This window comes from Balaenoptera musculus, chromosome 10, assembly GCF_009873245.2.
Source record: "Balaenoptera musculus isolate JJ_BM4_2016_0621 chromosome 10, mBalMus1.pri.v3, whole genome shotgun sequence".
Lineage (NCBI taxonomy): Eukaryota > Metazoa > Chordata > Mammalia > Artiodactyla > Balaenopteridae > Balaenoptera > Balaenoptera musculus.
Window position 1 is genome coordinate 12,038,959 of NC_045794.1, and position 17,388 is coordinate 12,056,346.

General features: G+C 37.5%; 1 protein-coding gene across 1 annotated transcript; it reads right to left on the reverse strand.

The window, feature by feature from the left end:
- Positions 1-2,377: 2,377 nt before the first annotated feature.
- WBP11 (WW domain binding protein 11) lies at positions 2,378-17,297 on the reverse strand. Its single transcript, XM_036866567.1, has 12 exons — positions 17,137-17,297; positions 15,275-15,401; positions 14,722-14,753; positions 13,759-13,852; positions 10,719-10,915; positions 9,667-9,800; positions 9,252-9,451; positions 8,464-8,655; positions 6,378-6,482; positions 5,676-5,963; positions 4,571-4,753; positions 2,378-3,398 (listed from the first exon to the last, which is right to left on the reverse strand). The coding sequence occupies exons 2-12, from the start codon at positions 15,336-15,338 to the stop codon at positions 2,965-2,967; spliced, it is 1,923 nt and encodes a 640-aa protein (XP_036722462.1). The 5' UTR covers positions 15,339-15,401; positions 17,137-17,297; the 3' UTR covers positions 2,378-2,964.
- Positions 17,298-17,388: the final 91 nt, after the last annotated feature.

A 17,388-nucleotide genomic window follows, 5' to 3' on the forward strand; every position in this document is an offset into this window, starting at 1 on the left:
AGAAAGAAAAATGGAGCTGGAGGAATCAGGCTCCCTGACTTCAGACTATACTACAAAGCTACAGTAATCAAAACAGTATGGTACTGGCACAAAAACAGAAATATAGATCAATGGAACGGGATAGAAAGCCCAGAGATAAACCCATGCACATATGGTCACCTTATCTTTGATCAAAGAGGCAAGAGTATACAATGGAGAAAAGAGATCCTCTTCAGTAAGTGGTGCTGGGAAAACTGGACAGCTACATGTAAAAGAATGGAATTAGAACACTTCCTAACACCGCACACAAAAATAAATTCAAAATGGATTAAAGACCTAAATGTAAGGCCAGACACTATAAAACTCTTAGTGGAAAACATAGGCAGAACACACTTTGACATAAATCGCAGCAAGATCTTTTTTGACCCACCTCCTAGAGAAATGGAAATAAAAACAAAAGTAAGCATATGGGACCTAAAACTTAAAAGCTTTTACACAACAAAGGAAACCATAAACACGATGAAAAGACAACCCTCAGAATGGGAGAAAATATTTGCAGATGAAGCAACTGACAAAGGATTAATCTCCAAAATATACAAGCAGCTCATGCAGCTCAATATCAAAAAAACAAACAACCCAATCCAAAAATGGGCAGAAGACCTACATAGACATTTCTCCAAAGAAGACATACAGATTGCCAACAAACACATGAAAGGATGCTCAACATCACTAATCATTAGAGAAATGCAAATCAAAACCACAGTGAGGTATCACCTCACACTGGTCAGAATACCCATCACCAAAAAATCTACACTTAATGCTGGAGAGGGTGTGGAGAAAAGGGAAACCTCTTGCACTGTTGGTGGGAATGTAAATTAATACAGCCACTATGGAGAACATATGGAGATTCCTTAAAAAACTAAAAATAGAACTACCATATGACCCAGCAATCCCACTACTGGGCATATTCCATGAGAAAACCATAATTCAAAGAGTCATGTACCACAATGTTCATTGCAGCACTATTTACAATAGCCAGGACATGGAAGCAACCTGTGTCCATCAACAGATGAATGGATAAAGATGTGGCACATATATACAGTGGAATATTATTCAGCCATAAAAAGAAACGAAATTGAGTCACTTGTAGGGAGGTGGATGGACCTAGTCTGTCATACAGAGTGAAGTAAGTCAGAAAGAGAAAAACAAATACCGTATGCTAACACATATATATGGAATCTAAAAAAAACCACAAAAGGTTCTCATGAACCTAGGGGCAAAACAGGAGAAAAGATGCAGACGTAGAGAATGGAGTTGAGGACATGGGGCGTGGGAAGGGTAAGCTGGGACGAAGTGAGAGTAGCATTGACATATACACACTACCAAATGTAAAACAGATCGCTAGTGGGAAGCAGCTGCATAGCACAGGGAGATCAGCTCGGTGCTTTGTGACCACCTAGAGGGGTGGGATAGGGAGGGTGGGAGGGAGGGAGATGCAAGAGGGAAGAGATATGGGAACATATTGTATGTGTATAACTGATTCACTTTGTTATAAAGCAGAAACTAGCACAACATTGTGAAGCAATTATACTCCAATAATGATGTTAAAAAAAAATAAACAAAAGAATTGACACTATATATTAGAAGCTAAAATCAATAAAAGCAAAAAACTGGGGTGGATACTAACTGGACAAAAAAAAAAGAAAAAAAGATACAATGCGAAAGTAAGACCAGGTATGTCTAGCCTAAACGCAATGCACAGATTGTCTCACTGTGTGTATACATATGGTGTGTGTCTTTGTGTATGAAATACACACTATGGTGCCTGGATAAATCACACGAGCCCTTTAGTTCCAATACCTTCCTCTGTAAAATGGGGAAAATACCTCCCCAGGATTACTGGATAGGTATTAGTTATTACAACACTTTGTAAAGAAAGTATCAATGCAAATTAAAAGTGTTAAGCATTCTCATTCATTTTCTATGCTTCTAATAATAAAGGCTCATATAAAAGACAAATTCAAAAAAGAAAAAGTAGCAGCCTTTTCTGGCTATCTGATAGTTTAGAAATGATTTAAAAGAACCTTTTGCCATTCACTAGTATCAGTTCACAGAGCTCTGGAGAAGAAAGTAATCTTTGAGAAGAAGACTCATCTTTTTAACAATATATAAACCCTCTCAATTTCTCCAAAGCCAATATATAATAAACCTAAAGGAAAATAATTATCTCTTCTTCATCCTTTAAAATTTAAAACTTAACGTGTTAACCACATTTTCAATAAAATTCTCATTCCATACCAGAAATGGTAGTTCCTTAAACCCAAGTTTTAAATACTTGCTTCTTTTCTGCCCATAAAACAGATATTATGTTTATACATTATCAGTGACACAGAGGATATCTTGGTGTAGAACATTTATTTATTTATTCCATGAAACACTTAAAGTTTAGGTCAGTGGGAAATAATTTTAATCAAAGAATTGTACATTTTCTTCCCACATATCTTGCTTTGTATTAGGAAATGACATTGTGATCCATTTCACTACAATATTACAAAATATTTACAAGAAAATATTAAAAATAACTCAAACATGAAAGGCAAGATGGGGTGAAATAAACTGGTGTTTTAGAAATCTCTACTCCAGTGCCCACAGCACACAAGAAGAGAATCAAAAGAGATAAGTAACAAAGATCCCCTTGATGACAAGTTTCCGAGGAATTGGAGTAGGGGAAGAAGTGGGATGAAAATGGTGGTATGAAAGGGGATGGATGTTAGCAGCACTGCTTCAATAACCAATCTATTTTGAATGAAATACCCTCTTTTATATGCAGTAAATTCTGAACAAGGCTAAACTTTAGGATATTCCTTGAACTGAAATTAAAAATACCCTGACAGTGAAAGTGGCTCTTTCACCTAAGTTGAATAAGAGCCTCTCTCTCCATGAACCACTGACATGAAGAGAAGCCTGTTTTAGCATCAAAAGCTGTCACAGCAGCCCTTCCATCTCTTTCATGAACGCTTCATAAACATCATCCTTAGTTTGTACTGACACGGGAACAGATGGACCAGATTTGGGGGCTGCTTTGGCGAGAGGCACAGCAGAATCATCCTCTGACTTTCTCTGGGGAGTAGCAGTAGCCCCTTTATTCTCCCGACGTACCCTCAGTGCGGTGGGCACAAATCGAGTAATCTCCGCCTTGGGATTAGTGATCTGTGGCTTGGCACTGATGGTAGCTGTGGCTTTCTTCTCAATGGTGGCTGCGCTTGTATCATCCGCCTTGGGTCGCTGAATCAAGTTGGGTGGAGCACTTAAAACCCCTGGGTTCGGCAAAGGAGCTGGTGGGAAAAGCCCAGGTGGGGCAGGTCCAAGTGGAGGCACCAAAGGTGGGCGCATCATGCCAGGACGAGGTGGAGGGATACCTAAATGAAGGAGAAAACGGGCAGATGAATACCACAAGAATAAAATTTAACTACTATTAAGGGTGTTAAAATCATAGGTTGACAATTTTTTTAAATGGACAATTTATAGAAAATAAATCATGTTGTTTGCTATTTGAAACTCAGGAATATATTCTGATAGTAAAGAATATCTTTTTTAAAACAGTATTCACCTTCTGTTTGTATCCCTGTACTTATGTTTTTTCTTCTCTCAATAAGGTACTCCTTTAAACTATAAAGTAAAATTAACAATATCAACTGGTTTCAAATATGATCTCAAATTGTCAAATCTGAAATTTGACAGCCCAAGATTCTATTCTACCTGTAGACCGCAGATGCTATCAGAACGAAGGTTGGGGATTTGATTCCCATCCGTTATTTACTGATTTGCACAACACTCCTCCCCCTCAAAAGGTAACTCAATGGATAGGAAATATAATTTTAACCCTGGGGTGAGAAAATCTAATCACAAAATGTCACCATTACTGGAAAAGAATTCACGTCTTATTGTTGGCTCAGACATACCATAATTATTTACCAGGAAGTGCAGATTTAATTTCTCCAAATGCCTCTTTTAAGATTGTGAGTATACAAGTACCAAATTTCATCAAACCTAAGATGCTATTGCTTATACAGACTCATAATTATTCCAAATACCACTGAGAGAGAAAAAAAAAGTCCAAGTCCAAGCTGAGGAGCTTAAAAGGAGACCTTCACATTAAACTGAGACAGTCAGTGTAGTACACCATACATACCTGTCACATCTAAGAAGATCACAAGGAAATTTGCATATCTAACCTTGATACTGGGTAAAGAGAATGGAAAAAAAAATCTCCCTTGTGATTGTAAACTAAGTTGACACTCATGCAGATGTATGGCATGACTTCACAATTCTAAGTGTAGTCCTAAAAATAAAAGTCTTAAATGAAGAATTGAATCCAAAGTGTTCTCTGGCTGGAAAAAGTCCCTCATGTGATAGGTAGAATCAAAGGCAAATACCATCTGGAAGAACTCAACTTCAATCTAAGCCAAAAGCAAATAAAAAACACCATTTTAAGATACCCCTTGATTTCAGGATATTGAAACGTGAAAATGTCTTAGAGCAAATGAGATATATAGTAGACAAGTTTTTGTCATAGAAATCAATGCCTCACCTGGAGGTGCAGGGGGAGGTAGCCTGGGTGGGGGTCCCCGAGGAGGAGGGCCAGGAGGCAGACCTGGAGGTGGACCGGGGGGAGGGCCAGGGGGTCGACCTGGTGGTGGTCCTGGAGGTAAAAGTCGGGGTAAAGGCCCTCGGAGTCCTGGCATTCCGGGTGGTCTCAGGAATGGAGGAGCTCCTAAAAAGAGAAAAGTGATTAGTTAATGTCAAACAAATATATTCGAAGTAGTAACTGTGGTATAAGGTGACTGAGATTTAGTTTAACTTATCACTTTAACCTGAAATCAGGTAACTTCAACATTTATTATGGACTATTTCTCTTTATTTCCCAGCACCGACAAAATGCATTCTCAATCACAGCTCTGCTGGGCTGGAAATATATGAGGATGAGACTTCTTAAATGGTTCCAATATAAGCTGAAAATGGAATACAGAGCAGGGTGCTTTAAGGATCCCCTGAAACTCATTAAGATATACAGACAAAGACCACTGAGAATGTCATAAGAAAGGTAATTTTGCTTTGCACCAATCAGAAGACGATGAACTCAACTGAAGATTTAATTGGCTGACTACAGGATGAAGGACTAAAATCATAATTAGCCAACAAGTTTTACATGTTGTTTCAAATTGTAAATAAACTTTTTTATACTTTTAAGCCAACGACTTGATTAACACTGATGACTCTGTCTCTAATGATTACACTGACATCCAAAAACTCCCAACCAAAGAAGGATACGCAACAGTATTTACTGTGCTCTGGTCTTGCTTGCTACCAACTCACAACTGGGTCAACTTGTCATATTAAAAAGTAATACTAAAGAAACCCCCAGTTACATACTCTAGGTTTCTGCCAACTAAAATCAGAACTAACCCTGAAAAAGGAAGAGCTTTGGAGAAAAAGATGGCTGTCAGAAGTACTATGACTTGCAAACAATGTTGTAGGAATGAGCAAGTTGTGCTTATCCTTTGAGAATCTTGATTTCTTAGGGAATTACACTAGGAGGAAACAAGAAATCATCCACACTAATGATGCATATTTTTTGAAATAACTTCATTTTAACCACATTTAGACTTATTTATTTACAACGTGTAAGTGCTTACCTGGAGGTGGTCCAGGAGGAAGGCCTGTAGGTGGTCCAGGTGGCCGTAAAGGTGGAGCAGGTGGTGGTCCAAGAGGAGGTGGTCCTGGCATGGGAGGTGCTTGTATCTGAGAGGGAGGAACAGACTGCGGAGGCCCCTGCTGCTGGGAAGAAGCAGATGTGCCATCAGAAAGAGATTCCTCCTTATGCTGTTTCTGTGACTGCTTTTCTGCTTCAGAATCATCAGAATCTTCATCATCGTCTTCTGAAAATTCCTCTACTTCTCGTCCCTCCTCAGGGATTTCCTGACCTGAAAGAAATTTGAAACCAGGCACATGGAGTTGATTCATTTCTTACAGCCTGTAAAACAGCGATGCCTGAAACACATGCTCAATAAATGCTTTCTTAAAATTAACAATCAAGTCTTCTTCAGTAAAATACTTAGATAACGCAAGAATAAAATCGTATTCTACTTATCCATGCTAGTGTAGCAGAGTGGAATGAGCCCAAGTTTTAGAACAAGACAGACCTGGACTTAAATGCCAGTCCAACTACTTACTAGTCATGTAACTTTGGGCAGCTGACCTTAATGTCTCCAAACCTTGACTTTTGAAAAACAAGGATTTATTACTTGATTGCTGACATATTAAATAGGAAAATATATGTAAAGCAACTGGCAGGAGGAAATACCAAAAGGTGATTCACTGTTCTTTCCCTGCCTTACCTGCCATTCGAAGCATCATGGCTTGAAGAGGAGTCAGCTCCTTCATGTTCTTCTTCTTCTTCTTCCTTGATTTCCCAGGCATATCTGCAAATCGTACACTCAGACCTAAAGGGTCAGAGAAGGGAGAGTGGAGTGGATTGGGATCAACAAAATTCAGTATATGCTTACTATAAGACAAACGCTATAAAGTACTAGATATAATTGCTTCCCACTACTTGGCAGAGAGACATAGCCATATTAAAGATAGTAAATCAAATGCCAACTGGTGGTAAATATATGCTACAGTGATTTCAAAGTTACAAATTTAAAAAATTTAAAGAATACTATTAACATCTTTATGCCAATAAAATCAACACCCAGATTAAAATAATAGATAATTTTCTAGAAAAATATAAATTACTTACAATTGGTCAAGAAGTGATAAGACCAGAACATAAAAACTTAAAATGGTAGTCAAAGATCAAGCCCTCAAGGCACCTGGCCCAAATAATCTTACAAGAAAATTCAGCCAAACGTTAAGTTACAGAAATTTACTGTAAAAGGGCACAGGAAAAGATGGAATGCTACCCACAACTTGAAGCTAGCATAACCCTAATACCAAAACTAACCTGCTGGCCAACATAAAATACAAGCAAATTGAATTCAATAGTGTTTTAAAAGAAAAATACATCATAAACATGCAGCATTGGTCCCAGAAATGCAAAATGGTTTAACATTAGAAAAGCCATGAATGTAATTCATTACAATAAACAACTGAAAGAAAAATAATAACATCCCAACAGATACTTAAGAAGTATTTATAATAAAAACTCTTAGCAAACTTAGACTAGAAGGAAACTTCTTAACCTGACAAGGGCTCTCCACTAGACACCTAAACATGTTAAATGGTGCAGTATTAGGAGCATTCTTATTCTTAGATGGTAAACATTTACAGCAGGATAGAAGTTCCACGTGGGCAGGGCTTCAGTATTATTTACTCTGCATACTTAGTGTCTAGAAAAATGCCTTGCATATAGTAGAAACTCAATTATTAGCTGAATGTCAAATTATAGTTAGGATAACCATTTCCAGCACATGTGCACTGATGAATATATATAAGAAAAACTAACTAGTAAAAAAAAAAACAAAAAAAACTAACTAGTTGGCTGAAAAAAAGGAAAATGAGGCAAATGATCACAGTCTAGAGAAAAAAAGAACTGCTGTGGCTCTAGCAACTTTCTATTGATATTTTAAAGTACTAGGTCCTACCTAAAGTGTCCTCTATCATTTTTCATTACCAGCTCTCTCTATTCACCCCTTTGCTCTAGCTTTCTGGTTTGCAATCATGATTCTTAAGAAATATCAGGTGAAAAATTTATCATCATTATCAATACTAATATCAGTAGTATTACTAATATATACTGTGCTGCAGCCTGCAAAAACAATTACCAAAGAAGCTCCAAGACTACTGAAATGTGACAAACTATACATTTTGTAAATTTTCTTGATGAATGCCATAGCTACTTTCTAAAAGTATATGTAACTCAGTCTGAATTTATCATAATCAAACAAACACATAACACACATTATAAGTATGACATGTTTCCATTAAATCATGACTCCACTCACAGGTGTACCTTTATGTTAACTATGGTTCTCATTCACGTAAGATACCACGAGCACAGAAAATTTAAAGGGCTTTGAATGCAGATATTTAAACAGACTCATTAAAAACAACCACGTGGTTTTCTTGATATAATTATGTGGTTATTCTCCTCTCTTTCCTATACATATCCATGACAGGACATCTTTATGCTGTTGAATAGCTAAGAATAGCTATCTTTTCCCCAAAAGTGGACTTTACCACATAGGCTTTTTTTTTTTTATTACATATACTGTTTAGATTTTTTTTTCCCCTCATAATTATCCCTCTAGTACTTACTATGTGTCAACAACTTTGAGATTTTAGAAATATAAAGATGAATAAAGCATTGATCCCTCCTTTCAAGGACCTCACAATTACCTTCACAGATCCATTATTAAATCAGGACCTTCAGCTTGTGTGCTTCTTATTGATCAATACCATGGAATTTTCACCTGCACATACCTGACTTCTTTTCTTCATTGTTTTCTCTCTCATTATCATCACGGTGCACAAATTCATCCCCTTCACTTTCTCCATCTGATCTGTCAGTGTCACTGTCATCAGTACTGTCGTCATGCTTATCTTGATCCATGTCTTCAGGATAGCCGTCATCTTCACTGGTGCTGGAAATATCATCATCATGACCCCGTTGAGCTGAAAAGGGAGGAGGAAACCGGGAACAAGTTATATATGTGGATCCTCCACTACATGGTACCCCAAAATACAGAAAATCAGGCTATTTAACTCAAAATAATTTGCTTTAAAAATTTCTATGTATGATCTCACCTATTCATATAGTCTGACAATATTTTCACTTGACAATCGTTTTAAATTCTTTTTGATAACGTAAGATTTTTCTTTAAAAGGTTCAAATTTGAAAACAAATTCTACTTAGAAGGTTATATACAGACATGCACAAACACAATCATTGTGAGTGTATACAATGATGCTCTAGTCTGATAATGATAAAGCTAAAAGGGAAACGGGTATCCAAGTTATCCAAGTCTTAAGGAACTGATGGTAAGAGAGCGACATCTTCAAGAAGCCTAATTTAAAACACAACAAACACTTCCATCCTTCCTTGTGCACGCTGCTTTTACTTGGGTAGCTGCTATGATTTATGCATCTGTTGGTGCGTACATGCCGTCCTCATTTATTCCCCAAGCTCTGAGGGTGCTGAACAAGATGGTTAAACAGCCAACATGGAAAATGACAGTGGAAACGTTCTAAGAGCAAAAGGAACTCCTCACCAAGTTCGGGACTATATAACATGTCTTCATCTCGCCTACGAGGGGGAAGATCCAGGGCAAAGCCCACTTTACGGCCATACATTTGCAAGACTTGAGGAGGAGGTGGACCAGGGGGAGGACCAGGAGGTTTCCTGCCAGGGGGCAGACGTGGAACACCATGTCCAAGAAGAGGAAGTATAGAAACTGCCCGAGTTGGAGGTCTGTAAAGAAAATTTACAGTAATCACATTAACAGTCATGAGGTATCTACTTCCTCTTCTAAACAATTTTCAAAGGATTTCTCATTTCATATCCAATCAAATGAGGAACTGCTTACATCCCCACTGTCCTTTATTTCCCACTGCATTAATTTTGGCACAGGACAGTCAAGAGACGCTTTTACTATACGCTATTTGACTCTGTTACCACTTCCTTACCCATAGGCTGAGGTCTTCTTAAGGATGGAGGGTGGCTGGGCGCCAGGAAGTGGAATGTCCTGGATCAAGATGTTGGAAGGAGCATGCGGCATATCTGGCAAAGGAATACTCTCCACTTCCACATGCTGAGCATTCTGAAACAGAGAGAATCTTTCAATAGATAAGAGTAATCCCCAAACTCAACACTAAAAATTCAACATCAGCTGTTTCATAACCTGGATTTGCTTTCCACCTAACATAAATATCATGGAAAACAAGAATACAAAGCTGCAAGTCAACATTTCTAAAGACTGCCAATCAACTGAAACTTCGGAATAATATATATTCAGTGGTAGAGCGTGGGCTCTAAAATTAGTCTGCCGTTGCTGAATTTCTGTCACATATGAGCTGTATGACTTCAGCAAGTTACCTTAGCTTCCTTATCTGTAAAATGGGACCCATACTACCTACTTTACCAAAATTATACCATTTTTTTTTTTTTTTTTACATTTTTATCTTGAGGCAAAATTTACAATGAAATGTACAAATCCAATGAGTTTTGACAAATGCATATACCTCATACTCCCTCCCAATCAATCCCTAACACTGTCCCAAGGCAACCACTGATACAAAATCTTTCCTCCATAAATTAGTTTTGCCTGGTGTTCATACAAATGGAATCATAACCATGAAGAAAGGATCGCATGTTTTTGAGATTTATCCATTAAAAAAATTTGTTTAAATCTCATGTTGTTTTGAGTATCAGTTGATCATTCCTTTTTACCATTGAGTAGTATTCAATTTTATGAATATATAACAGTTTATCCATTATCTTCTTAATGGACATCTGGGCTGTTTCCACTCTTCAGCTATTACTGTATTGGCAGGTAGATCAATTTCTCTTGTATAAATACACAGATTTATATTTGCTGGCTAATGGGGTAGGTGTATGTTTAGTTGACAAGAAACTGCCAAGAGGAGGAGGTTCAACACGATCAGGTCTCCCATGAACAACTTTAAGAGCAGATCTAAACATAAAATTTTAGTTTAGCTCTGAAAAGAAACTTGATTACCTTGACAGCATCAAAATATTGGCTAAGTTGAGCCCTCTTCTGTTCATATTCTACTTCTAGCTTTCTCAATTCTTTGTAAATATCTGGATTCTCTTTCTCATAGAGTCGTAAAATACGTTCAAAGGTTTCACGTAGCTTTTTACGCTTGTCTTTCAGCACTTTCTCATTTAACTGTGGCTGTTGCACTGGGTTAAACTCTGAGAGAAAAGAGCAGATTATGAAATTAAATACAAAAAAGTCACTGTGTCTAGGTATCAATAGGCTATATCATTTAATAAAAATCTCCTTATATGTTAAAACTTTTCAAATGGATGTAGACATCAGATATATTCTTGTCAAAGGAAATGCACTATTTATGAAAATTCCACCACTTTAAGAAGGCCATTAATTTTACTTTCTTTTCTAAGAAATGTCAGCTAAATGACTTTATCATCATTGTAATAAAAATCAGTTTTCACTTCTCTATGCTAACAACCTGATATAGTGAAGCTTCAGTCAGACACACCTGGGTTTACATACTACACTGGCTCTGTCATTTAATTCTGAGATCTCTGGCATTTTACTTGAATTCTCTGATCTTCAGGTTCTTCATCTGGAAAATGGAGACATCCACTACTTCACAATCAAGCTCTGATGATCAAATGAGACCACAAATAAAATATCCAGTGGTGTCTGGCTTACCACTCAACTATTACTTTTATATGGGTTAGTGTTCCTTGTCTAGCTACCATATAAGCCTTTCTCTCCCATGTGTTCAACATGGGGCTTAATTTCAGGTCCCCAAAAGGGACTAAGAGAGATTAGCACAGGACTCTCAGGCCTGCCTAGTCAACCATACCTGCCTCCCTCCATCCCCACTGCCAGTAACTGACTCAGAGATTAATCGGCATACGATCCAAACTGGGACCAGATCCTCCTCTGAGATTTTAAATATGGGAGAGAGAAGCTATCACAAGCAGGAATGAAGTAAAACTAGAGCAGTCTATGGCCTCATCTCTCAACCACCATTAATTCCACACACAGACTCCACCTTCTATACCAAGAAATTCACTAGCAGTATGCTGACAGAGTGGTCAGACAGATGGACAGTCTTGCTAATGATATCTGGGTTTTTGAGACAAGCTTCCCTCCAGGATTTCCCAATTATGGGAGTCAAGGTATACTTTTTTCTGCTTAGTTTGTACTGAATTTTATAAATTGTAATTAGAGCTCTGATGAATAGTGTTCCTTCCTCCTTTTTCTTGAAAGAATCACAAGCTTAATTATCGTCTTTCTTAAATCCTATTAACTATTAACCTTGATGACTTATTCAAAACCAGAAGTATGGCCTCAAACCACACTATTCCTAGTGTGATTAATGAAAGTGCTAAATGCTTGACTTTAAATCCCAGCTCTGCCACTTCCTAACAGTGTAACCTTGAGAAAGGTACATAACATCCCTGTGCCTGAGTTTCCTCATTTGTAAAATAGGGACAATACACCTACCCAAAACAGTTGTCATGAAGATTAAATGAAAACGTGGGGAAAAAGCCTGGTATGTAGCAAGGTAAGAGCTCAATAAACCTCAGTTATTACTATACGATTTGGGGTCATTCAATAGGTAATATCCTGACATCCTAGGGCTAGGAATTGTCCCTACCAATATTTAGAACAGGCAACAAGTGGAATCAGTTATAGCTCAACTGGGAAAGATGTGAGATGATACAGCCTGACCCAGAACTCTTGCCCAGGCTGGCTGCAGAGCCTCTGCCACATTATTTCAGAAAGCTTGTAATACCATAACCCCATATAACTGGATTTTTTTGAACCCCATTTAATGCATCATTGAGAAGTTCCACTGTATCTCTTTTACTCACTATCTCTGTTTTTTAGGCAAACCACCAAACTTGTTTGGAAACCTTTGTAAACAAAACTTGTAAAGATCACTTTAACATGCAATTAAAAAAAAAAAAAAGGCAGGGGGCAGAAGACAGAATTAGCAAAAATTTGACAGCTGAAAAGCATGGAGTTAACTAGACTATTTCATTTTTGGATGTTTGAAAGCTACTAAAAAAAAAGGAAAATGAAAAACTCCATGTTCTAAAGTTAAGAGAATGGGCTGAATATGGAATCCATTTTGTGACTCGTCCTCTGTATTAATTAAAACTACCTAAAGCCACTTTGCACCATTCTGACTCCTACTTTTACTTAATTGTATAATGTTCTGTTAAAAATACTTTCTAGGATTTTTTTCCTCACATACCTGCAAGTATAAATTATATAAATAAGGAAGTAAAGGTTAATTAAATATGTTATAGGATCTTTGGAACTTGGTAAAACTGCATTCTATTTTGAAGAGGTTTTGGTTAAACTAAAGAAAGTTTTTTGTGAGTTAGGATTAAACTTCCAATGGCAGCATCACAGATGATTCTCAAGCAACTCATATACAAGAAAAGACAACATGCAGTTATTTCATGTGATTCCAGTTATGACAAATCACTGATATTGAAGATGCACATGATGAGACTGGATAAAATCATGCTGTAAAGTGTGAAAAAGGAAGAAATCCTAATATGATAGTTTTTAAAATTTGATTTTAAGTATTTGATTTCTTCTATATCCTTACTAAGTGGTCAATTATCTTTGCATCTTCTCATTGGAAAAGATGGGAAATTGACTTATATTCACGGTGGCCCAATATTTAGATTTACATGGTAGTTGCCAATATTAAAATACAAAACAAAAAACCCCAAGGTGATTTCAAAATCCAGACTTAGTATTCTCTTAAAAAAATGAGCAGGCCAAACTGGGCTTTTGTTAACTTATAAAAAACAATTAGCTAAAGCTAAATATTGGCTTCCCTCTTATGCTAGATGAGCTTTCCAGTTTGTAATAGCCCCTCACCCCATTGTTCTTCTAACACTAAAACTAAATCTAAGCATCACATGCCATAAGCTTTTCTATATTTCTTGTGTCTGTGCTGTTTCACTCATTACCTGCCTGCCTCTATGTATCAGACTATTATCCCTCTTGTAAAATCCAGCCTTTTATAAATTCTTACCCATTTCATCCAATTTTTCCATGTCCCGGATAATTTGTTTGGGATCCTTCATCTTTAAAACTGCAGCTCGTACCATCATGCGCTGTTTTTTGTTCTTAGAAAAATGAAAAAAGAGCAGAATTTAAAGAAGCTGAACACTTCTGAGTTTTCGTTTCAATTTGTTTCAACAATCCATTTAAACTGAAGCTGAACTTCTCCTTGGTTTCTGATCACTTGTTTCAACCACCAGAAACAGAGTTATGTAATTAATTCCTTACTCCCCAAAATGTTTCAACTTCAGACAAAAAGATAAATGTTATTTATTAGAAGTGTTTTCTTAGGCAAGTATTTCTTTTTAACCTTGTGAGACTTTTAGCAGTTGCTTAAGTATTTTAAGGGTTTTTTTTCTTAAAACAAAGTTTGTAGCTAAATTCTAAAATTTTACATTAGAGAAAAATTTTGCAGAAATTTAATGTCAGCAATGAAACAAGAATAAACAGTTGAAAACTATTAAAAAACTAGGTTCTCTCAATGTGTTAAGGTATGATACTAAAAAGTAAACCCTTTCTTATTCTGGGGAAGCTTTCTGCCACAAACTCAACAACTACATAATCAAGAAAACGGATGTACAAAGCTATTTATCATCACATTTACTTCCATTCACTAACTCAGTGGCTTCTAACAAAGCAGTATGTTATAATAAGTAGCAAAAGAGAATTATCTTTTGAAGTATTTATTTAAGTCACTGGGAAGGGTAATCAAATAAACCATGTTACAGTAACCATCATGAGCTCATCCACAAAATTATTTCAGTTCAGGTTCTAAGTATAGTATTTTGGCTTAGTAAATCTTACGGTTTGTTATGAGAAGCATAAAATATCTTTTCTGGCAAATAATTGGAAATGTTTTCTAAATCCACTCATCTCAAATAACAAGATGTGTCAAACTGCATTTATATCTAATAGGATGCTTCTGAAATCGTACCTTCTTTAATTCTCTCTTCCGAGCTTCTTTTCCTTAAGAGAGGGAGAGAGAAAGAATATAAAACTTAAAAATCCTGAACGTCAGCATTTTCTCCAATTTAATACAGATTACTGTCGGAGGTTGCCCCGTGCACTGTAGGATATTTAGCAGCATTCCTGCCTCCACCCACTAGATGCCAATAGCACCCTTCCAATTATGTCAACCAAAAATGTCTCAAGACATTTTAAAGTTCCTTAAAAAATAACTATGAATCTGAAAAGATGCCATAAAATACTAAATAAGAATTTGCAAAACAATTTGTTCAAAATTCCAAATACAAAGAGAATTGCCAATTCTACTTTGCAAATCAATCAAATTAGAAACACGGGTACTAATTTTTTTTTCATGCTTAAAAGTTTTAATCATGTGCCCACTAGAACACTAGATAACTTGATACAACTGACACCTCCTAACACTGCTGATCTTATAATTAAGAAATAATAAAATAGACTCCCTAAAGCTTACAATTTTTACCACCCCTCTTCTTCATCATTCCACATTAATGGACACTTACTGGCTTGGTCTGTGGGGTTCATAAATTTTCCACTCTTGGTGGATGATGTAGATCTCCGTCCCATGTTGACAATTTGTGTGGTTTACTTGCTTGTTTAAAAAACAAAACAAAAACAAAACCTAAAAACCTGCAAAGACAAAAAAATAGCTTATTTTTCCTAGATTTACAGAATTTCTTCCTTTTTATATTTATAAAATTTTCTTCCTACCAATCTCTGAAAAGAAACTTTGATTATTAAGACCTTGTTCTTTCCCTAATTTTGACTTTAGTGTGCAGGAAAGACAGCCTCAACTTCTCTAACCACAAAAAATTAGATTCCTATTATTATTTATAACGGTAATGGGTCTGAAGACCACTATGAATATCATTAAGTCGTCAATTAACTTTCTTCTATGGATCACAGCATTTACTCGTCAATTGAAAAAAATCAATCAAAAAATGCTTCGACAATATGACATAAACCATGTAGATGAGAAGCCATTAGTTCTTTTCCTATATCCTCCCTTTATTTACATGTAGGGTGAAAAAGGAATAAAAAGGAAACAGGGTAATGATCTGGGCTCAACAACAAATAGCTCACCCTTGCCTCTCTCCATGGTTTCTTGGCATGTATTCCCATCATCTCTAAGACAGTAAAAACTCATTAATTTAAGCCTATTTAATTCAGATGTAGTTCTAATTCAAATGCAATTCCTGACTCTCAAGCAGAAGCTTAAACCATAACTAAAAACACAAATATTCAAAATAAAGTATTGATATATGAGAGATCTTCTAAAAGCATCAACATTAAGATATTTTATTAATAATGCCTACTTGACTCTGATTTGTATTTTTTAAGGTAACCGAAAGGGATAACTGTGTTTGAGGGAAACTATTTTATAAATCAACATTTTAATTAACCGAAGACACTATTATATCCCTTCTTCCTGTTATTCCAAATGAATGAGGTTTAGCTTTTTGATACTTGCTCTTTCCAGTAATAAAGGGTGATAAATTTCCTTCCTTTTGAAAGCAGACACTTTTCAAGGGTGGGAAAGGTAAGATCATGAGGTAGATTTTTTAGCAGACCACAGAATTACACCTTTCCTTCATGAAGATTTTGTCAGGCAAGTTTATTGGTTAATGCCTCTTTCAGCAACTGTTCAACTGCCTTGCTTTCTGCTAAAAGCTTCCAAGCTGTTCCAGTGGCAACTGATTTGCCCTGTCAAGGGTTTCCTTCTCAGAAAAACCGGGAGTGGGGGAGAAGGAAGCGGAATCAAGCAAAATTAGCACAAATAGAAGCTCTTACATCTTTGATAGCCTGGATCTTTTCTGCCTCCCTCTTTCAATTACCCTCAGGCCCGTGCTTTTAACCCTCCTCTCCCACACCTGAAACCTAGAATAGATACGAAGTACAGAAAATTTTTACAGAAGACACTGGAGCCTTAGTCTGCACAGACTACTTTTCTGTCTCAAAGCAGAGGCGACAGGGAAATCGGGTCACGGGGCTGTTCAGGGGAACTCTCAACAGTCAAAGAGGCTACAAAGGGACGGAGCCCAGGTCCACCATCGGAGCCAACAGCATTAGCAACTGCCAAAACCACAGCGACGGCTGACCCTGACTCGAGGTACAGGACATCAAGCCTAAGGCAACCAACCGGGCAACGTCAGAAGGTGGCGCTGACCGACCCGGGCGAAGTCAGCCGCTTGACCGCTGGACGCCGCGCCGCCCCAGGGGATCCCCTAGTCCGCGATCGCGGAGACCCCAAATGCTGAGAGCAAGAGCAGGGCGGAAGGGCCTGGTGCCCCCGAGGCAACCGCGCGGGCCCCGGGAAGAGACGGGAAAGATGAAAAAACGGAGTGGAACGGTCCCGCACACTCACACTTCTGCTGGGCTCCTGGGACTGTGAGAAGCGGGGAGGGGACGATTTTCGGCCTCTTTGACTTCGTAGGGGCCTTCACCTCTGCCTCTCAGTCAGCCCCCCACACACCGCCATCTTGAAACCTCGCGCCCCTCCGCCATCCTTACGTCACTTCCTGTCCCTACGGGCCGAAGATCTCGGCGTTTCTTCGCCCTGGAACCATAGAGAGTAACCAAGAACTCCAGGACCAGAGTCTCTTCCGCTACAATACAG

Coding starts and splice junctions, on each gene's coding strand:
- WBP11 (XM_036866567.1), bottom strand. CDS start 15,338: ATGGGACGGAGATCTACATCATCCACCAAGAGTGGAAAATTTATGAAC. Junction 6,483..8,463: donor CAATGAAGAAAAGAAGTCAG/GTATGTGCAGGT, acceptor CTGACCCTTTAG/GTCTGAGTGTACGATTTGCA. Junction 3,399..4,570: donor ACCTCCCCCTGCACCTCCAG/GTGAGGCATTGA, acceptor TCCTTCATTTAG/GTATCCCTCCACCTCGTCCT.